Source organism: Temnothorax longispinosus, chromosome 1 (assembly GCF_030848805.1).
Source record: "Temnothorax longispinosus isolate EJ_2023e chromosome 1, Tlon_JGU_v1, whole genome shotgun sequence".
NCBI classification, from domain to species: Eukaryota; Metazoa; Arthropoda; class Insecta; order Hymenoptera; family Formicidae; genus Temnothorax; species Temnothorax longispinosus.
In genome coordinates, this window is record NC_092358.1 from 2,585,130 (window position 1) to 2,607,658 (window position 22,529).

The 22,529-nt window shown below is 44.4% G+C and overlaps 1 protein-coding gene and 1 long non-coding RNA gene across 2 annotated transcripts in view; one reads left to right on the top strand and one right to left on the bottom strand.

Annotated features, from left to right (window-relative positions):
• Positions 1-1,616, bottom strand: part of LOC139809317 (lachesin) — a 29,175-nt gene extending 27,559 nt beyond the window's left edge. Inside the window, exon 1 of the mRNA XM_071772136.1 lies at positions 932-1,616. Within this exon, the coding sequence (XP_071628237.1) occupies positions 932-1,073 (142 nt within the window). The 5' untranslated portion in view covers positions 1,074-1,616. The remainder of the gene's footprint in view (positions 1-931) is intronic.
• Positions 1-22,529, top strand: part of LOC139809561 (uncharacterized) — an 84,596-nt gene that overhangs the window by 30,302 nt on the left and 31,765 nt on the right. The window lies entirely within an intron of this gene.

The following is a 22,529-nucleotide window of genomic DNA, read 5'->3' on the forward strand; positions in this document are numbered from 1 at the left end:
GGGAATAAAGAAATCTTCGTTGACAAAATGATCGTGACGAATTACGCGGAAACCGTGATGGAAGAGACTTTTCTACAATTTCTGTATATAATCGTGCGCGTAGACGTGTCACGTGGTCTGTGACCATGATTTTAGCAGGGAGACGCGCGGATGAAAAAAGTAGTTCCGCTATATATGTATATTCTACGGCGTTGCAACATTTCTCAGATCGAGTTCGGGATTTTCGTTTCCCGAAAACTCTCCGAGAAGTCGCGAGCGAGACAACGGATGAACGGAAAGGATAGAAGCGGGAGCGATGGAGCGGACGAAATGAGGTTTACTTCGATGAAACGAGGAGAGCGCGCGCGATGCCGTTGCCGTCGAGGCAGCTTTTCTTCCGTGAGACGAAAATGCGCGTGAAGTCAACGGAGAGATGAAAGGAAAGGTAGCGGAATCCAAGCGAGCAAACGGCAATAAAATTCATCTCGAAGAACCTTTTGCGCGAAACCTTGTCTACTTCCATTTGTGTTCGAAAGTTGGAGCAGAAATGGTGGAGAAACAACGTTTCAAATTCATAGCGTCGGCCACGCGCGCAACTTGCTATTGCGAGTTCTTTCAATCGTCGAAACTCTCTCTCTCTCGCGGAAACGGGGAATCCAATGAAACGCGCGCGGCGCGCGTCTGTATACGACTTTTACGCGCCGCGCCAAGATTTCTCTTTACTTTCCGTCAAGATTCGTTACCTTCCACTACTCGAGTAGCCCAAGCAACGTAAAATAAATATAAAGGCAAGTTGTGCAAGCGGAGACGACACAGCGGATCGCTTAATGCTTACGCAAGGCACGCGCGCGAGTTTTTCCCCTCGCGTTAAACGAGCCGCGAAATGATCGCGTAACAGGGACTCGCGCGCGTAGTAGCGCATGCGAGTGTCCCTTTCGAGATGAAAATTTACCTTGAGGAAACGCGGAACGTGCGACTCCGTGCACGACGCCGTCGATGCCGATGAATATGAGGAGCGGTGCCAGGGCTGCGAGCATCGGGACCGTCCTGGTACGCGCGGCATTCGCACCGCCGCCGCGGGCCTGCAGCGTCATTCCTGTTCCCCGGCGCACTCGCGCGATCTCCGATCGCGCTTCTCCCGGGTGCAATGTCCTATATCACCCGCGATCTTGCTCTTCCCACGCGATTGGTCCACGATTAGCGCACCTGGTGTCGCCTGGAGCGCCTTCTGCGCGCCTGGCACGTGCTCCGTGCAGCTCCCGGCCGAGCGCCTCCGCTCATCTCCGTGCGTTCGTGCGCGTACCGCGGGACACCGTCCTGGTGCCGACGGCACCGTCGCGGAGCGTGACACGCCGGTAGAACGGCACGGCACGCATCGGTACGATGGCTCAAGGTCACGAACACGCCGCTCGCGAAGGGAGAACTACGTTGAGAATGAAAGGGGGAGAGAGAGAGAGAAAGGAAGAGAGAGAGAGAGAAACAAAGAGAGAAAGACCGAGGGAGAGGAGTACGTGAAGGAGAGACACTCCGGTACGTAAGAGAGGATCCACGACGAGACCTCGCTCCCCTTCTCTCGAGGCTGGTCCTGGTCCCTCTGTCCCGGGCCGTAGACTGCTGCCTGGAAACCCTCGGAGTACGGAGTACGCTCGTGCCTCCACCACCCCCGTCCCCCGCCGCGCAAGCACCCGGACTTTGCGTCCCGTCCCGCGACTCGCCGCCGATAAACTTCCTACGGGCACCCTCCAATACTCTCTCTCTCCCCCTCTCTCTCTTTCTCTCTATCCTCCTTCTCTCTCTCTGTCTGTTCTCCCCTCTTCGTTGTGCAGCCCGCACCAGGAACGGTCTAGCAGCGCTTGCGCCCTCGTAACCGTGCCCTGATGCCCGGGCACTGCCGCTACCACTGCTGCTGCCTCTGCCTCTACCTCTGCTTCTGCCGCTTCCTCGTACCTTGGCGAATCTCTCTTCCGTCTGTCTCTCTTCTCGGCTCACCGGCTGTTCTCTCCTCCTTGTCGGTAGCCCTTCGCGCGGGAGAGACCCTACGGTGGTGTAGCTCCCGCGACCTCCCGCCTTTCCTCCTTTCTTTTTCTCTTGCTCTTTCGACAACTCGGCCCCTACTCGGGTCCCGAATTTCTTTCCACGGACCATCCTGATGCTCGCTCGCTCCGGAACGCTCGCGTCTCACGGGGTTTAGCCAGCTTCGTCTAAGCTGGCACTAATGGGGAAGCTCTATGACGATCGTCGATGACTTTATAAAGATGACAATCGCGGATCGTTTCGCGGGTATTTAGCCGGGTACAATCGTTGTTCGGGGGAATGGTGCCGGATATAGCTCGCGGGGATCTCATGGAACTACTGCACCTGCCGAGTATCTCTCGGCGTTGTCTTCGCCCGGGACACCGCTTAATTCCAGATATTGTCCCCGGAATTGCGAGTTACGATAACCACGCGACCGGCGTATGTCGCCGAATAATACTTTCGGTGGATTAAACGCTACCTAATTCATTTTATCCTCTTACGTGCTGATCGCGCCGAGTGTCTATCCCTTGGAAAAAAAATGACTCCCACGGCGATCAGCCGTAATTCTGTCGCGGGTAATAAAGAAACAACTTTGTACGTTACCAATGGCACGATATATAAATCCCCGCGATGGATATTACTTTTTTAGAATACGAAATAAATTTCTTCCGTGTAACGGAGCATGCTCTACCCCCGCGGGAGTAATTTTAAACTAGTGTAACATAAGAAGACAAAAAATGAACTTGGGAGCGGTAAAAACAGTTGCGACGCGGCGTTTATATACCGATTCGTTATAATATGTTTCGAGTTTAATGAAAATATTCGCAAACATCTGTCCATTTTAAACCAATATTTTACGCGTGTCGTACCATGGCGAATGTTACGAACTAAATCTGCATGCAGAAACGACAAACAAAAATGTAAGCGCGACAAAAATAATTTTAATCTTATTTCCATGTTTGGCCGGGAAAAAAAATACAAAAATTCTGACGAAATTCCGCGATCGCCAGTAATGAAATTTCGTTTCGAATAGAATGCCGTACATGTCACTACTTTTATTTTTGAAAACTGAAAATACAGGTCTTTGTGGTGACCCATGTAATCCAACGACGAAGAATATATATAACTGTAATTCTGGAGAAAAAAAAACTATAATTCTTTATCAAGTAAATTACAAACAACAGTTGTATACAATAAATTTTTCCCCAAAAGTTTTTATTTATCCATGGCAATAGAAAGAAAATATCAGATAAATAAAAAATATATATGGGATGGCGCGGTATTTTTTGTTCCATCGAACCAAATAGCATTGGAAAATGATCGCAACTGAAACTGGCCAAGATGGTCGATGCTTTTCACCGGCCGTCAAATTATTCCATTTATTTATCCTGTATCCCATTTCGTTCGATCTCCCTCGGATTATCCAGCTTTATCCGGCGTGGTTTATCCGTGATAGCGAATCGCGAGAGAGAGCTGCATCCCGCGCGCGAGGACTAGGCATATTTCAAGGAGATCACGGTCCACTAACAACAATCTACAACCGAATCCGCTGCTGTTAGCAAAGAGCGAAGAGCGAAGATGATAGTAGCGCGGAGGAGGGTGGTCGAGGCAGATCTGAGCTGACGCTATGAGAATACGGGCGGGCGGAATTTAAAATGATGGAAGTGATTGTCCTGAAATTACGAGGTACGATCTCCGGCGCGGCGCGTCGTTAGCAGATCCGAACGTCTGCGAACATGTCGCGAACGAACGGGAGAAAAAAAGTGGGGTGGTGGGGAAGGGAAGCCCGGGGGAGTAATTGACTTTGAGATTCGACTCGAATCTCCACCTCGGAGGACAAATCGGAGTGTCGAAATGTCAATATTTGTCGCGGCGTTTTATCACGAGAGCCGTCATCGTCATATTTCCAAAATCTCAATGGAGATGCGCTGCGCGCGCGGGCTCGATATATTGATTTTGTTTATAGACAAAATATAGACAAAGCTGTTTTTGTCATGTCTCTGTTACGAGCGACGCGTCAATTTTTGGGACGCGAATTTCGACGCGATCGCAACTTCCCCGACGATCCCCAGTTCCCGAAATCCCGGCCAAGCAGAGCAAACGACGCACCCGTAGCCATCGGAGACTTTAATGTGCGTTAATTAATCGCGACGTAACTTGGGCGTTCGTGTGACGATTAATCGGCGGCGTAATGTAGCCCTAATTAATCGCGGGCAGGTGACTCGTATCGCGCATTATTACTCACGAATAAACGTGTTTCGTCGATATATAACGTATATTAATGATCTCATATATTAGGCACGCGCGCGGGGGAGCGTTTCGAAATGACGACTGTTTGCACTGCCGGCGCCGCGCATGCCGAGTCTTTAAATACCCATCGCGCTCTGTAACATGCAACGGCGAAGTTTATATCTCGGATGATCAGTCTCGGATGATCGGTGTTAACGAGGTCTGTTACAATAGAGCAATAGTCGTCGAGCTTTCCGCTAAGACGACTGACTGAGGGGTTGGGGGGCGGGAGAGTATTAAGGCCGTAGAGAGATGCCAGTGATTGTTCCGAAATTACGACGAACCCATCGTTAACTCCTAACTTGCGAGGGGTCGCCTTCCGCGCTGATTAACTTTTAATGATCTTAGATTAAGCTCCTCTACCTAGTATTGCCCCGTCGCGTCTGTTCTTAACCGTACCTAATTCCCCCTCCGTTACATATTTACAAATAAATTTATTAACGTGCCGTATCGTAAAACACCGAAACAAAAAAATAATCTGATAAGCCGGGATTAAAGCATCGGGTTTTATGATTTATGCTGCTTATTAGTGCCAAGCGTAGAGTTTTGCGAGGGAAACATCACGCGACTCGAATAAAATGGGCGCGCTAGGGAAGGTCGAACGGAAAACGTTAATAAGCTTACGGGATAAACGTAATACCTGTTGTATTAGGCCGCCACAAGAGGTAAAGCCACGCGTTCGAACACGCTCAAAGCATATTTCTCCTAATATTGTATCTCGAGTCTCTCACGAATATTTCTTTAAAATATTAGGGGGGGGGGGAAGAGGAAGCACAGCGGAACATTTCGTGCGCACGGAGGGAAGTGGTTTTGGGTTATACACGTTTATGTGATAAACGTTTCCGTTGTACTCCTGGCGGCAACGAGGTTGCACCTATTTAGCCGTTGCACGAAAGCGATTGTATATTCAAGCGATATTTCGAGCATATAATTAACAGATGAAGCCGCCGCAACGTGCGAAAGCAATTAATCGTGGGCGTCACGCACCACGGGTGAATCGACCTGATTAACCCGCGTTCGCGCCGAAAACGTTTCGTTTCTGACTGTCAAAGACCAGCTGGCCGATTTGACACGCGAAGAAAATATCTCGTTCGTGAGACATAATGTAGTATTTTAACGATCTATATTAAAAGGTACGAATATAACAATGTTCGAAGTCGATATTACGTTTTAATTCTTGTAAAATGTTCTGAAATAACTTTCCATGTATTCTATATATTTCGAAACTTTATACAATATAGAACGGATACAGAGAGCTTACCTTACGGTTACGTTACAAAAACAGCTTGCAAAAACGGGGGATAAAAGTTAATTCGGCGGCCCAAGTTCTTGCCCAAGATACGATCGGGCATCTAAGCGTATTTTCTTTCTTAATTAATTTCTCCTCGTTATTCAAACTTTCGGAGAACGGTCTGTAATCTCGCCGGATGCCGGATCTCTGAAATACGATACAAAACGAGACGTAATCGTACCGTATCAAAAAGAAGGGAGGCAAGTTTGCCAGCACATCGCACAGGGAGATAATATTAATAATTCATAAGACGCCCGGTGTGTGACTTCCCAAACATAGAAATTGAGAGGCGGTTGTGGAAGTTTCTGCAAAGTTGGCTGTTAATCTATGTTTGGATATGAGATTTGGAGTATATGCTCGACACATTTTCCGTAATAGCCGCGAAAGCGCCAAATGATTAATACATTTTGCACAGCGGTGTTAATGAGTGCCCGAGTAGGCCGTGACCCGTGGCCGCTGATTTCACAAAGGATTCCTGGTTTGACTTCAAATAGCGGACGCGGAAAAAAGTTCGTTAACGTTACATGTGACGTTACAAATGATACCGCGCTCCGCATAACCATTGCCGCGTATAGGAGAGAGTTAATACGGGGAAAAAAGGGGAACGTAAATCTTTTTTTTTTTGTATTTCTCTCGCGTGCGTGAATGCGCGTGCGTTTGTGCGTCTAATTGGAAACCGTAATGACACTCCGAAAAAGATAATAGAAACGTTGCGTGTCAGCTGATAATTATCGACCGACGGCGGTTGCGCGAGAGAGCCGTGTGCTCGGGTTGCTGTACATAGTCGCCGAAAAAAAAGATCGGCTAATTAACGTTCGCGCGACATCGCGCGCGCGCCATGAAACGGAAACGAGATTTGCGTAAGCAAGCAGGGAAGTATACGTGGAGTGTGGTGTATACGGCTTAAAGCGGACTCCTTGCCGATAGTTAATTATTGGCGGGCAGAACTGATTTGCAAGTACGTCGTTTATAATCCACTTAAGCTCTAATCGAATCCTGGCTAGTGTCGGGGACAACGGATAGACGTAGCTTCCATAGCCGACGTAGGTCGCATAGTCGATCCTCGGCATTGCGCGTAATTACGCGCTCCGTTTACAATCCTCCGTGCGTCATACATTGCGGGACGTTTTGAAAATAAAATAGAAAGAGAGAAAATAAAATAGAGGGAGGAAAATATGCTATCTTCCGCACGTAATGAACATTGGAATAAAACTGATTTTTCACTTACTTGTCGGCATAATCTTCAAACGGTTTTGTGAGTCCTCGTCAAATACTAATAAAGATTCTCTCATCTCCTTCCGTAGACTATACTTTACTTTTTGAACGAGATTTGGACTCTCGTACGTTATATTACACTTTGTCGAGCGGTTCGAGAAACAATCGGCGTAGAACGAGGATCTCCAAACTTCTCGAGCGTGTCGGTTGCAACTTTAAGACCCAAAGGATTATTATTATACTCGGATAATCGGATCTCGTTCAAATAGACGAAGAATCTCTGTCTGTACGAAAGAGAACGTATACGGACGGAAGGGAGGAGCCGGAGACTAGAAAGGCGGTCAGGTCGCGTTTGTAAATCGAAGATTGGAAGTCATTGTGCGAGCGGCTGAACGCGACGACAAACCCGAGCTTGGTTTCCCATGCCGGTCCGGGCTCTTCCTCGTCTCGAGAACCTCCGCGAAAGGGAAAGAGTTCCTTTGCGGTGGGGTACGCGCGGGGGCGTATCCTTTAAAATTCAAGTCGTTTCGAGTCCACCGCATTGTCACTTCGGGCGTGTTGCCCCATCCGTATCCGCTCGATAAACGTGTTACGATTACGAGACACTGGGAATACGTGAGAAGGCGATGCATAAACGACGGCGAGATATTCGATTCCGCGTATAGTTTAATGGATCCGTGCGAGTAGGGCGCCATAACGCGAGAAAAAGAGAATTACGTGAATACGAGAGCACGGAGGCGCGGCACCGCGCAAAAAAATCGCGCGGTTGGGCATAAAACGACGGGAATGGCCGATACAATGGCCGCGTCGATTTCTATTTTTCGCATAATTCCATTACGCGCGATACACCCACTCTTTACTACGTATGATATAATAATTCCGTTATGTGAAAACCGTTAATCGTTTTTGCGCATTAATCGCCGCCCGTGGAAAAAAAATTCAACGTCGCGTATATCGTATTTTTCGAATAACATCTCTATCACATTACGCGTGCAATAAAGTTAATTAAAACGAAAATATATAAAATCAGACATATGTATCGTATACGCAGTGCGCGAAGTTTCGTGGCAAGTTTCGGCTCGGAAATACACTTGAGAATTGCAATGTGGAATGACGGCTCTCATTACAAACTTTTAAATTATCCCACGAGGAGAGGAGCAGGAAGAATCTCTGTAACATCCGCTATTCATGAAAACTATCGATTCGTCAGCTATTCATTCACCTCTCTCCACCAATGTTACAAATCCCTTTTGACTTTCAACATCGAGCGTACCGCGTTACGATAAAAATATTCGCGGTCGCGTCATAAAAATCCTACCGTATTCTTAGAGTAATCTCGTCTCAGAGAACCATATATTAAAAGCAATAAGGATATATTCCGAATCCGGACAGGACTTAGTCGCGGTATTCTTCCCGGAGACAATTTCAACGCTGGATTCTCTTGATTCGCGTTCGTTTTTATTCGTCTCGCGTTTACTCGCGTCTTAAATTATCCATTACATTTCTGTTACGACATTTCCTCCACTCGCATTCCATCTCGTAGAATTTCTCGGGTCTCGGCATAAGGAAGCGAGCTCGAGCGATCTGCTTATTCTCTCGGGCTGTAACCTCTTGAACATCCTGTCTAAAATCCTCTAATAAGAGATTGCACGGTGGATCAGAATCAAAAGACTTAAAGAACTTCAATCTCTTCATTATTACGCGCGTATTACGTACACATCCTTCAAATATTCCGCATATTTTTAGCTCTAAAGTAGACACAAAGTGCACAGGTATCTATCGATTTTACCGTCAGAAAATAGTCTCGGAGTATTTCAACGTCTCTTCTCGTGTAAGAGCGGGAGAAGAAGCGCGAAAGCGCTGCACTAAATGAAAATTCGTCATTGACCAGAGAGATCATAAATTCACTGCGGACTGTTTCGGTTACGCAGAATTGCACTTCAATATCATCTTCTTACACGAGATATTAAATTCACGATTTTCCACAACCTCAGCATAAAGCCCAAACGCTGAAAAGGTTAATACCGACTCTTCACAAATCGATCCCCCTCGCGCGCTCGTGTTCTATTTTCTCCCCATTGTATTTTCAAGTATCGAGCAAGCCCGCATTTTTTTTCACCAGGTGAATAAGTCGCGACTTACTACTGGCGTGCGTCGTTTTTCGCTTCGGGCGAAGTTATACCCGTTCCTGGGAACGCGCTCTACGGGGGGGGAAGAGAAAACCCGTATATAGAAATATCCACGTCTCCTCCAGAGTCTCAGGGAGACCGAGGCTAATTTCTTCTTGTCCCGCTATATCTCTGATGTATCTTCTTATCCATCCGAGTTACGTTTACATTATATTATGCCAGAGCTTGATCCCTATTTCTCATGAAACATTCACCACGCGATTGTCATGATGCCCCCGCGCTCGCGTTTTTCATAGCCGCGCGCGATCTTATTCTTCTCGTAAGTGCATGCATAAAGGCTCGTAAACGTTCACCGCGCGTCCGGGTTGATCGGCGAACAAAGTATCTCCAATGGTTCCAGCATTATTTCGCGCTGCGTCAAACGAAGCGACTGACGGGCGTTGTATACTTAATAAAAATTTCTCCACGATACCCACGCACACACGTTTCATCGCGTAACCCTCCCTCTCGCTACCCTCGTTTCTTTCGCGCGCAAGTCCCCTAAATCTCACGACGAGAGTTCTCATAGAAATAACGAGATACGACCTTTCCGAGCTAATTTCGAGCTAATTTTTTTCTCGGTTTCTGTAGCTTACTACGCTCTTTTTCTCTTTTTCTCCTTTTCTCTCTCTCTTTCTCTCTCTCTCTCTCTCTCTCGTTCATTTTCTCCACCATTTTCTTCCCTTTTTCGGTCAATGACCGTGAAGAGAGCACCGCGAAAACTCGCCGTAGAACGAAAGCGAACAATGTTAAATCGCCCGTAAAAATTCCAATAGTAATTGGCCTCTAAACTATTCTCAGCACTTCTTGACTTTCCGATGCGTCGTCTTTCAATCTCTTCTTATGCCCGTGTACTTTTAATGAAAACAGCGCGTTGATACTGTCGTCCAAAGTTCCTTTTCGTTAAGTTTATGTTCTCGTTACGTGCAGCTGTTAAAATCGGACTGTGATCGCTTCTATCATTCGCAACAATTACGACATTTAATATATAAAGAAAATCGTACATGTCGAACTCGTGTATTTAACTCGTATATTTAAGTATTAAGACGAGAAATGTAAGTGGGCGTCGAGAGGCAACTTACATTTCTCGTCTCAGATATATCCTGAATTTTTAGAAAAAAAGGACAGCGCACGCAAAAAGAACGGAGCCCCTGCACCTTCTTAAGGATCGAAACGGGCTTTAAGGTCTTCCTAAGTCTTTTCTCCGCTCTCGCTGCCGCCGCTATCGACAGCGAAAAGAGGCTGATCGCTGCGGGGGAGGGTTAGTTTTCCCCGGTCGCCCGCACGAAAATGAGTTCAATTCCTCGATTTATCGACAAGACGGGGCGGATCGATCGACCCTACCGACCTCCAGTCTCAAAGCTTGTTCGCGCCGCGGTTAAAATCCGCCTCGGAATTTCGGGACTGCTCTGCTGGTACTTTTGCTCTCCTCGCTTCGGCTCACAGGTAGCAATTCCTCAAAGCGAAAGATCTAACAATCGAGCGACGTATCCGACTTTATCCGGTTCGTCCGTTTTCTTTTTCTCTTTTTTTTTTGTTTTTTTTTTGCGCATAATTTTCTCGATTAACAACAGATTTCACATTCTAATACGAATTCTAATAAGAGCTTCCGTGATCGGCGAATTTCGTCGTAAATATCGTTGAAATTTCGAGAGATATTACTAGATGCGGTAAGTAAATAAGCGCTTCAGAGCCTACCAGCCTCGCATTTTCATCCAGCCGGCGGCGATTCTTTTACTAGATTTAGGATGATTCACTTTTCCTGTATACGCGTCGTCTTACATCGACCGCTCCAATTCCGCTATAGTTTCCTATCTTCGATCCCTGCATATGCAACACACGTATCCGTCCCACGTTTCCGATATCCCGTTCCGATAGAAGTCTGGTGCGTCGATATTCGTTACAATATAAGTATCGCAAAACCACATCCCGCGATCGCGCCGATCCGTGACGATCGGATTCGAGATCGCATCGCGCTCTGCTTATTTTCCGAAGTAACTTACTTTTCCAAGTAACAACGTTATCTGTCAGTCTTTATGCGACCGGTAAATATCGCGCGCGACGTTGCGTGCTCGAATAATCGGATATTCGATGTTTCCGACAAAACGGTATACATTCGCGAGATATCGATGTTATAGTTTCCGTCTCACAGAGAGAGAGATACACAAACCGGTAGTTTTGCCGCAATTGACAATACCTTTTTTCGACAATAAGCTTAGCCACGCGTTACATTTTCGGTTTGACGATTCTGACTGCCGACTATTATAGTGCCATTTTTCATTTTCACTCCACGGATGAGCAGATTCAGGTGATCGGAACCACTTTGAGATAAATATAACATAGGATCGCGTTCCAATTCTGGGAATCCATATAACAGGCGGAAAAACGTTGCACTCTTTATTGCCGTCGTAGTAAATTAGTCATATTGTACGAACAGCAAACTATTAAAAATGTCAATTTTATTTGTTAAATTTGCAAATTATTTTGCTAAAAGTTATTGATTCTTATTCTTTCATTGAGATAGGTAATTTTGTTGCAACAACAAAATGCATTCAATAAAGGGAAACTATTTTCATGTAACTGCAAAGAACCATGAAGAAATTTGCTCTGGAGGAGCATTTTTATTTTATTAATGAAATGAGTTTTGTTTGTAATAATTGGTTACAGTTATAAATCCGATCGCTTTCGTATAGGAAATCGTAAAACGGCCACGGCTCATTGTCAGCGTCAAATATGTTAGGTCAACGATTCTTTGGACAACAATTATGCTGCCTGCTGCTTTATTATCATTACTGCATGGTATATTCCTGCGCGAATATCGATCGGGACAGTCTCGCGAGTGGTACAAACCTCGCGAGGTCTACACGCGGCTGCCGATCCGTAACGGAAGGTCGACCTCGCAAACGAAGCTATATGGCCGTCGGTATTCGCGTCGCCATCAAAGAAGCCGTCTGGACGTAAAAGTAGTAGAAAATTTGCTGTTTACGACGACACAGGCGAAGGACGCGCGGAAGCTTCTCCTCTCGATGCGGGTTTTCTTCTCTCGGCGAGCGCGCGCGCGCGAATACTTGTGCACCCCGTCCTACCCTTTCTCCACGTAATATCGTCGTTACGACGCGCGTAATCGTACAAAAGATCGCATTCTCTCCGGTGTACTCGTGATCACAATGCCGTGAGAGACCGGAAGAAAGGAAAATTTAGATGAAAATTGGAGAGCGGGATTTTAGCGTGACCTTGCTGCGAATCTCGTTTCTCGACGCGGTCGGTGAAACACTACGGCGGTTGTAAAATCCCGGGGAACGAAAATTTCGATTCTAACGACGGTAAACACAATCAATCGAGTGCCGCGCGGCGCGGCGGGACGCAACGGGACGGATTTGAAGAAGCGATGCGTGTAGCGTCGACACGCCGAGCGAACAGAGTTCGATTTTTACGCAACGCATCGGCACAGGTGAATTTAGCGTAGCTTTATGGCGGAAAAGAGAGAGGGAGAACGAGAGAGAGAGAGAGAGAGAAAAAATTAAAATTTACGCGATTCACAGATAATACATAATCCAGCGGAAACTGAAATTCATTTTGCGGCGGCGAAAATTAAAAACCATCGGTCTATTAGATATCGCCGAACCGTGTCTTTCCGTTACCTCATCGCGCGGAACATGAAATATTTTTATTTTTATGACGACGAGAGAAGTTCCTCGTCGCTTGACGCCGTGCGCGCACATTTAACACGGTCCCGGGAAATACGGTATGTCCGCGACGATATTTCACCCGCGAAAATAATTCGATATCGGTAAGCGTAAGTTTAGAAAAATGTTACGCTTACCGTCGACCCCTCCCTCCCTCCCCCGGGCGTTTTAGCACAAGCGTATCCCCGTTATAAACGAGTACGAGATCACATTCGGCTGATCGATAACGCTTTCGCTTGCCCGGAAGGAGACCGTGTCCCCGTGTCGCGTGATTTTTCCTTACTAGATATCTCAGGACAGCCTCTTTTGATACACAAATATCTCCCGCTTGTCGCTGTGCTCGGTATTTTCATTACATATTCCCGCCCGACATGGACAAATGCGATCGATCAACGGTCCTAATAATAGCGGTATAGACTCGCGTTTCGTTCCATTTGCATACAAAAAGCGAGAAAAAAGGCCAACCCAAAAACAAGATGCGAAGTAGCATTCACATTGCGGCGGTTGGAATGTCGAAGGATCGAACAATCCTACTCACGCGAGTTTCTATGGTGAATTTACAGATTCTAATGAATTAACTCGTGACATACGTCACTAATGGAATGTTCAGATGTGACACAAAAAAGTTTTAACAAATGCGTCTCTGTTACGTATTACAAAGAAAATTTTGCATCTATCTCCATGTGGCGTTATTAAAGTGATCCATTAATCAAAACATGAATTGTCTCATCCCATCACGTCTCTGATGTGCATTCCTCTCTCTTTTCTACTTCTTTTTTTTTTGCTTTAGCCACTCACCATTAGAAACAAACACACGTGTAACGTAAATAAACCCAATTCATACCGTAGCTATGTTTGATTAACGTAAAATCAAATATAAAACTTTGCTTCGCTAAATAACTAACAATAATGACTTTTTAATTCGACTAAACTGGCTAGCTTTATTTAATATAATTGTCGTGAATGAAAGCAGTAAAAAGTATTTCAGAAACCTGACACAATGTCATGTCATGGCTAGAGGGATATTTTTGAAATACTTTTCACTGCTTTCATGACTTATTATTAGATTCACAAAAGAACCAAAATATGGTCGAAACATCGCGTCGTGACAGTTATATTAAATAAAGGTAGCCAGTTTGGTCGAATTAAAAAATCATTATTATATCGTAAAATCTAGATCAAAAATAGGATATGTATTATATCTATAAAAAATAGGATACATATCCTATTTTTGATCTGGATTTTACGTTACATTATCTATAAAAGTATCTACCTATAAAAAGTAGGATATGTATTATAAATAAAACTGAACATCGTACCTTTATATAGCACAGATAATCTTTAAATTTTTCTAAGCATTTGTTATTAACTATCTATTCCCGAGAAAAGATATAGTTATAAATATTTGCGTTTTGAAAACAGTCGTTATATAAAGATTATATATAAAAAAAAATGTTTTAACAGGTCTTTTTGGTGCTATTATCGCATGGACCGTCTACAAGGTTAAACGGATACTCGAGAGAGGAGAGGCGTGTGCTTGATCTTGGAGTAGATCACCGTGCCTGCGGTGACATTTTTAGATTATCGCAATATGGGGAGGCTGGTGTAGGGCAAACCGCGAACGTCATGAACGCTTAGCGCGTCAACAGGTAGGACCCTCCTTCTTTTTACCTGCTCGACCTCATTCTTCCCGAGCCCCCGCAAATTCATTCCGATTATTTCATTTGTCTCACCGTACGAGAGCCGTTCCGCATACATCGTCGGGCAGTTGACTAAAATGACAAAAGGCTCGAAAATGTTGAGTATGACAAAATATATATTTACCTACCATTTACGTCCGTATTTTGCTCGTATTTTGTAATCCGCTTACAATTAGTCGTAATTTCGTTGATCTTTCAATTGCGATTAATGTTTGCTCGTGTGAAATATTAATAATACTAATATGAAAAGCGAATGGAATTTATGAAGGGCCCACCCGAAAGGATGAAATTATGTAATGTTTATCCTGAGGTATTTTGTCCCGTAATGACAATGCCTCGTGCCCTTTTTTCGGGGCTCTCACGAGCGGCGTGCTTTCTCACGTAAATATGCGTCTTCCATGAGGACATAAGGTGGCTCGGAATAAGAGGGTAGGTGGATAGAATAGAGTAGGATGGGGCAAGGCAAGGTAAAGTAGATAGGTAAAAGGGTGATGGGTGGGTAGGTAGGGTCACGCTTCGTCTGGTCCTCCGTGAGATTGCACACCGTGACCAACAAAGTACCACGGTTTACGGGGTATAACTCGCCAAGCGGTTGGAGAGGGTAAGACTGGATGAGAGTAGAGAGCGGCGGATACGGAAAGAGGAAGCGAAGAGTAAGAAAGTCGGAGGAGCTGAAATAGCAGAGCTATCTCGGAACAGGATGGTACGGGTGGATCTCGCGCGTGCGAGAGAGCAACGCGATTAAAAGGTCGCATTGTCCCGCGAAAAGAGAGAGAGAGAGAGAGAGAGAGAGAGAGAGAGAGAGAGAGAGTCGGTAAGAGGATAAGAAACATATGGAAAAAATAGAGAAACTGGAGGAAACGCAAGAGATAACGAAGACTGGTGAGGGGCGAGCGTAAAAACGAAGCGGAATGAAAGGAAAAAAAGGTCGGGTTTGAAAAGGAGATGATAAAATCGAAGAAAAATGCTCGGTTAGGATGATTGCGTTGCATCTAGGAAAGTTGAAATTATAAACATGACGATATTTTCACTGTTCCTCGAAGAGCGAAGAACGCGATAGAGGAGACAGAAAGACATAGAACGGTTGGGAAGTTGAAAAATCTGGGCAACATAAAGAGAAGGGAGAGTGGGGAGCGGGAGGGGGAGTAAGGAAAGAGACGGTCGGAAGGACTGAAGCGAAAAGGAGAAAGATATTAGAGCTTAGAGCCTTACCGCCTTGTGTACAGTCGCTCCGATAACAATAGTGGTGATGCAGCTTCTCGCAGCTTCTCAAGGGGAACGAGCTTTAAAGCATTCCGTTTGGAGAGCTTTTCTTGCGCCCCGTATCAGAGTCGGTCAAATTCAACTGCGGTCAAAGAGAATGCAACGCTCGGGTGCCGTCGATGGTGGCCAGCCGATGTATATCTATCGATGTATGTATTTCTCCATGTATACAAAAGCTGAAAGTATCCTCCGTGCCGTTGGAAATTCAACCCGAGCGATACGATCGTTCATTCGGCACACTATATCCGAATAGTTGAAAAAAATAAAGGGTAAAAATACATCCGGCTACACACAGACAATACATTCGCGATATATATTGTAAACCTCACAGTTTCTCTCTCTCTCTCTCTCTCTCTCTCTCTCTTTCTCTCCATTTCTTTCTCTATACTTGAGATATAAATTATACCGGCGCCACTTTCCGCAACATTCGAAAAGCTATTGATATCGCAAATTCCGATGTGATTTATATATCGATGGGATAAGCGAAAACGAGCAAACGAGTAGCTACCTTTCACGCCACGCCATCCAGTTTGGTCCTTCGCCTCTTAACAAGCGGAGCTTCATCTTAAGCAACATTAATTTGATCCTGAAACGAAATGGAGGCAGCGAAATAAAATAAACGGAGATGAAAAAGCGAAATGTCGCCTATCGAGGGGGAGTAGATCGGAGATTTAATTAATCCAATTAAACGCGCGCTTCTCAGACTCTAATGTATTTACAAACTTTGAGGAACTTATGATCGACCGTGAGAGATGCACCGGCGTTAATTAAAACTGCGCTAACGAAATCGTTAACCTCAATTAACACGTAGATAGTATATAAGACGATCTAAAATGGAACACGTTAAGAGCCATTTTTTCCAACGACTTTCTTTATTAATCTTCTTCTCCGGCTGCTTTGTCTTATATAATATGCCTCATGATTCTTTTTATATAATCCTTATATAAGTCGAAAACTTATTGAAAAAAATTAGTTATATGTGTTAACCTCAATATATATTAACTCCGGTGTATATAAAAATCCCTAATTATTTTTTATGTTATTTATTATATTTTATGTATCTTCATTCAAATGTTTCATTATTCTATTATTAGACGCATCAAAAGAAACTGTGTTTTAAAATAATGTCATGTATAATTCTGAACATTATATATTGGGTTGTAGTAATGCTTTTCATTCAAATTTTTAGGACTCTGAAACTAAATAATTCTTTGCTTTGTTACAAATGTATCCTTAGCGCGTTTAAATATACATATATATTTTTACTATTCTTCTGAGAGGAATATTATTTGATTTTTCTTAGATTGTCTTTCTCTTAGCTTGTAAAAATACTTCACTGCAAATACTGAGAACTGTCTTTTGAAAAATAGATGTTCTAAAGATCTAAATTATTTAAACAATGTCCTAATTAGTCGTAAATGAGTATAATATAAAATCTACAAAGTGATTATTATTTCTGTTCGTATACATATAATTAAATTTGAATAAAATAAAGATTAATTGACAATCAAATTGATATTAGTAAAGTTAATTAACGACATTACTCGCATTAAACAAACATTATCGTACGTAAGTGATATCGATTATACATATTTCGATAACGGCAATAAAGTCAACTCGGCAGTGTCTTATCGCGGAATGAAAAATGTTGGCGCGTAAAACGTTGACGCTAAAGGAGAAAATTGTAACGGAATTTTAGCAGTTTCCGGTCGCCGCGTACACACTGACAACCTCACTCTTCGAGTTTATTGAATTGTGGGGATAGTTTGAAAATAGTTTGTGTCTCGATAAATTATAACTGCCTCGACAAAACGAGTTTCAGTTTGCAAACCTTAACCGTAATTTATATTACCACTAACGACTACCCGGCGCAGTGATATTTCAATCTCGAAGCTTATCGCGTGTGTAATTACAATACTAATAATAATAATAGCTTTATTGCTTATATACAATAATTTTGAATAATGCAGCTTTGAAATATGTCGATAACCTTAATCGATAATCAGTCAATTTATTTTGAATCTCAGCAAGAATTAAAGCTGCGAATTTTAAATACTTTAATTAAATAACTTTGCATTGCGAATTATAATTGAATTTCTGAAATCAAATTGAAACTGAAAAGTTATCCGATTAGACGTATAAATTTTTAATTATCGACTTCTCGGAGTATATTATTTTCGTACTTTCGACAGAAAATTTATGAATAAAATGAAAGCATACATAATATAGAATATCAGAACGGAAGGATATTTGGATTAATTTACAGCGGAAATATATTAATTTTTAAAATATATTTTCGCGCTTTAAATCATAATCGTTATGAGTTTTCACGTACTTCAGATATTCAATTTTTTATTTTTTTTTCATCGTCTCGAGGAACAAATGTAGGTACACGACCGTCGCGTTTTAGTCGTTTTATATCTTGACATATTTATTATATTTGATCGGGGATCGCGATGCGATGTCGACACGGTCGATTTTACGAGCGCGCGCTCCTCGGATGATTAATCCCAAAGTGGCAAGACGAAAACGAACGCGTGGGCGGAAGACACGGGGAGTCAAGCTATGAGCCAGACCGCGCCATGACGAATCAATTATGCAGCTACCGAACTGGAACATTATGCAGCTTTCGAGAGGGTGAACCGTTGCAACTGGGGAAAAGTGAGGGCGAGGAGCGGATTGATACAGTTAGCGACGGAGATTGATCGGCCGTGTGATCGATCGACCGATGCAGCGGGACGTGGCACTCCCGCGTGCGCGTACCCCCTACACGGTAACGGTATTACACGTTGAAGAAGGATGCGCTTTCCAACTTTTTCTCAATCCTTCGCGCGCGAGCGAATTTGTTTCTGAGAAGAAAGGGCCGTCAGGATTTTCAATCGATGATGAAATTAATATAAACACCGGCTGCTAAGTGCATTTCCTTTAAAGCGCGGATTTCTTGATCAATCTCGAGTTGATTCTCTCTTGGCGGAGATGCAACGGCACGCCATTCTCTTCATTCTCTGCGCGAACGTTTCGACGTTACATATTTGAATAATTAAATTAAGGTCCTTAAATTAAAGTCTACTTAAAACGTGGGAAATAAACGTTTGTTGTTCGTTAATAACTCGGGAGATTAAATTTCAAATAAACATTCCACTTTCAGTCGTTCACAGCTCCGAGAGTCCCATTAACATTTCCGTTGTAGAAAATACCTCAAAATTAACCAAGGAATGTTTGCAGTTTCAAAGGAAGTGCGCTCAGCGAGGGAATACTTTTACATAGGGAATAAGATAGATTACGCGATCGAATGTAGAGCAACGTAAAGACGAGTAACAACGACGACGACGACGATACGACCGATACGAAAGATGGGGACGAGGCGAATACGTTTCCGGCGTGCCCTACGCTTGGCGGAGCGGAAATCACCGCGGTAGTGCGCCACGTCTGACATCCGACCGTGGGAGTTCTCGATAGAGCACGCTGCTGCAAGAGAGAATAAACGGGAGCCGGGAGCGTAGAACCCGTGCGCGACCGTCTTTCGATTATCGGAGACCACCTCGGATCGGTGTCCAACCCCCGGTCATCCCCCTCTTACCCTTCCTTTCGCGCGCGATAGGACACATTTCTCCGAGGTAAAGAGACAGCCCCTGAAATAAATATGCCGAAATCTAACGACGAGGAAAAGTTGGCCGCGTGAAAAAAAGCGGGAGAAAACTCTCCTTTCCGGTAATGGGCTATCGGTATCTTTTTGATCCTCGCGATCTCGCGTCTCGCCGTCTCGTAAAAGACAGCTCTCCGCGCCTCGGAGAGCTAGGGAAATAACATAAGGCCGATCGGAAGAGAAGACAAAAGTAGAATGGAAGAAGGAAAAGAGGCTAGAGAGAGAGAGAGAGAGAGAGAGAGAGAGAACGGGAAAGGAGCTGATGGCTCGACGATATCTCGGACTCTCGAAACTCGCCGGACGAACTCGACGAAAACTTTCCTGCCGCTCTCCTTCCTCCGCGCCACGGTTCCCTGATAGTTAAAAGTTCTCCGCGGATGTTGATCTACTTCACCCACGCCCGGATTAATCGTGATTCCCGGTATAAACCGAGTGACTTAAAAGAATCTCCGCGCGACAGCGTGAAAACGACGGCATAAAGTGAATTGAAAACAAAGGCAAGAAGAGAGGAAAGACTGCAGCAGTGCGAAGGACGACGGGAGGGTCGGCGGGACGAAACGTAATCGGTCGTGCGCGCTTTGTATATTTATTCGCATCGCGGGCGGCAAGTCGGCGAAACGGCATGGCACCGCTCGCTCATGCAAATAGACAACTCGGTTACACGCTTACTCGGTTGCCGCGGCAACCCTTGTAAAATTTCAAAGCCGCTCCTTCTTCGTCCCTCCCTCCTTCTGCCTTCTCTCTTTCTCTCTCTCTTTTCCTCGCGCGCCCTTACTTTCTCTCTCCGCGATTCCTGGGAAATTTTTATACTTGAAGTAACAAGGTACGCGCGAATTCACCGGGCGTACGGCTAGAGCATGCTTTATGATTAACGTGCCTTGAATAGACGTCGAGCCCGGCATCGCGATCCCTCCCGGAGATGCCGCCGCGCCCGTACCTTTTGGCCGGTTACACGGTAACGCGGATAAATGAACAATAGCTTGGAGAAAACTAGCGCGATTCTTAAATGGGATTCACACCGCTATTTAAACTCGATGTCGGATGAAGCATTTCGATAAAGGGAATTTTCGCGATGATCTTTCAATCATCGGCCACCGAATTTCGGCGTGGCAATACAGATTTCACAAAAGTTGCTACAATATAGTTTATGGCGCCGCGGCGTGTCGCTTGTCGCACGGTTAATTTGTCAGCAGAATTTTGCCTTTCAGCAAGGAGCATTAATTTTCTAATTTCATTATGGATGCAAGATATATTTTCCTTCGGAAAATGTTGACTTAATATTGCTCTTTTTTTAAATAGTTTTATCAAATTATGGTAGTTAAATATTTTGGTAAGGAAGGATAATTTGCGAATAAATAATAAATAAAGTTAACAACTTTATTTATACTTAACTTCATACAATATAGAAACTAAAAAGAAATAAAAAGACGAATGAATCTTTTGTAATGACTTTAAGTGAAGATTTTGCAGAAGAGGATATTTAGCGTTTCGTCTTGTCATTTAAATAAAGGCAAAATTATTTTTTCAAAACAAATTCATGAATTTCCTTCTTTCAAGAGTCGATATTATTTTACCCTACGTTATAAGAGAATAAAGTCGCTTCGATTGGTGTATAATTGTAGAAAAGAAACGAAATTTCGGTTCAGCTTGTGCGACGTGCGGATTTCTCGCGCTCTGTTTATTCTGGCAAACAAAATCCTGAATGAACGCCGGCGACGGCAAGTACGTACGTGCATACGATGTGCGATAAACGATTTGAGGGGGGGGGGGAACCGTGCAAAAATCAATACGGGATAGTACTCGCGCCGCCTTTCTGCATTTTATAGTTTTGCCGGCGACACACATACACACACACACACATATACACACAAATATACATCTCTACACACCCGCGTGCCTCGGTTGTCCGTACTTAAATTCAGCATACCTCGAGAGTTTAGCACGGAGCTCTCTCGTACGGAAAAATAAATTCTCAACGGGTCGACGGAGGCGCGGGTCCCCGTGAAGAAGAAACGGCGCGAAGCGACATAAAGCGGGACGAAAGAAAGAGCGAAAGACGCGGGAAGAAGGACCGGTTGCATACGGACGGAATTGGATTAGTCGATGTGCTTTCCTTGCCGGTTTCCTCTCAGACTCCTTTCGCCTAAAAGACGAAGAGAGAGAGAGAGAGAGAGAGAGAGAGAGAGAGAGAGAGAGAGAATGGGTGGCTGAAAAAAGCACACGTACGCGCGTGGTGATGCCGGGGAATCCAATTAGTTGTATTTCCGCTCGAAAGAGACTCGGGGGGCCTATGCAAATAAATTTAGCCCGGGCGCACCTCTCCGTCTCGTCTCCGTCTCCCCGCGCCGCCTTCAGCATTTCTCTTCTCTTACTTTGTCTTCTTCTTGGAAAATCCGTGGCGGGAACTCTAATTTCTCTCGTTACATTGTACCCTGCTTCCTCGGGGACCACTCGATTCCGAGACATAAACAAGAGGATTTTCCCGCGGCTGACGGCGCGCAGCCCGGCTTGCGATAATTTCTTCTCCTAAAAGCGTATTCGGGATAACGGGTCCAAAACTCGGCGATGCAAAGCTGGCTCTTGCCGGTAGCGGTATATAGTTCTCTCCCTCCGCTTCCTTATTTTTCCTCGCAGCGTGCCGGCGAGCACGTTCCCCGATTTAATTTGGCATTCATTAACGGACGCCGCAATGAAATACTACTGCGAGTCTGCTACGTGGAAATGGCGGGGATTAACAAAGGGAATAAAATATTTCGGCTGTGCACTCGCGCGCGCGCTCTCAAGATTGCTGGTGCTGGCGTCCGGTGGGCGTGGAGAACGGAGTGCGGAGACTGCGGAGCATATCCCGAGACGAGATATCCCACGAGAGAAAGGAAATCCGGATGATATCGTCGGCGCTGTAGATAAATACCGTGTCGATAATTCAATACGAAATTCACGAAATCGTTTTTCAAGTCTTGCTACATAAATTAATTCTTGCGTAAGAGGAATTTTTATGGGACCTAATAGTATTTAATCTTTTTATATTTTTCCGATATCTTCTTTGCTCACAAATTTTTTCTTTTTAGATAATTTTTGGGGAAACTTTTGACAGTATTTAATTAAAAATTGTCGAAATTATTATACAGTTTTGTTATTTGAGTTGCAAGATCATTAAGAAGTCGTGTATTTGACAGGCGAGCGGGAACTAAGTATATGTCTGCGAAATATACGTTTATACTACTAACTTATCGCACTTTGCAGGTGCGATAAGTTTATGCAGATTTATTTTTTAAA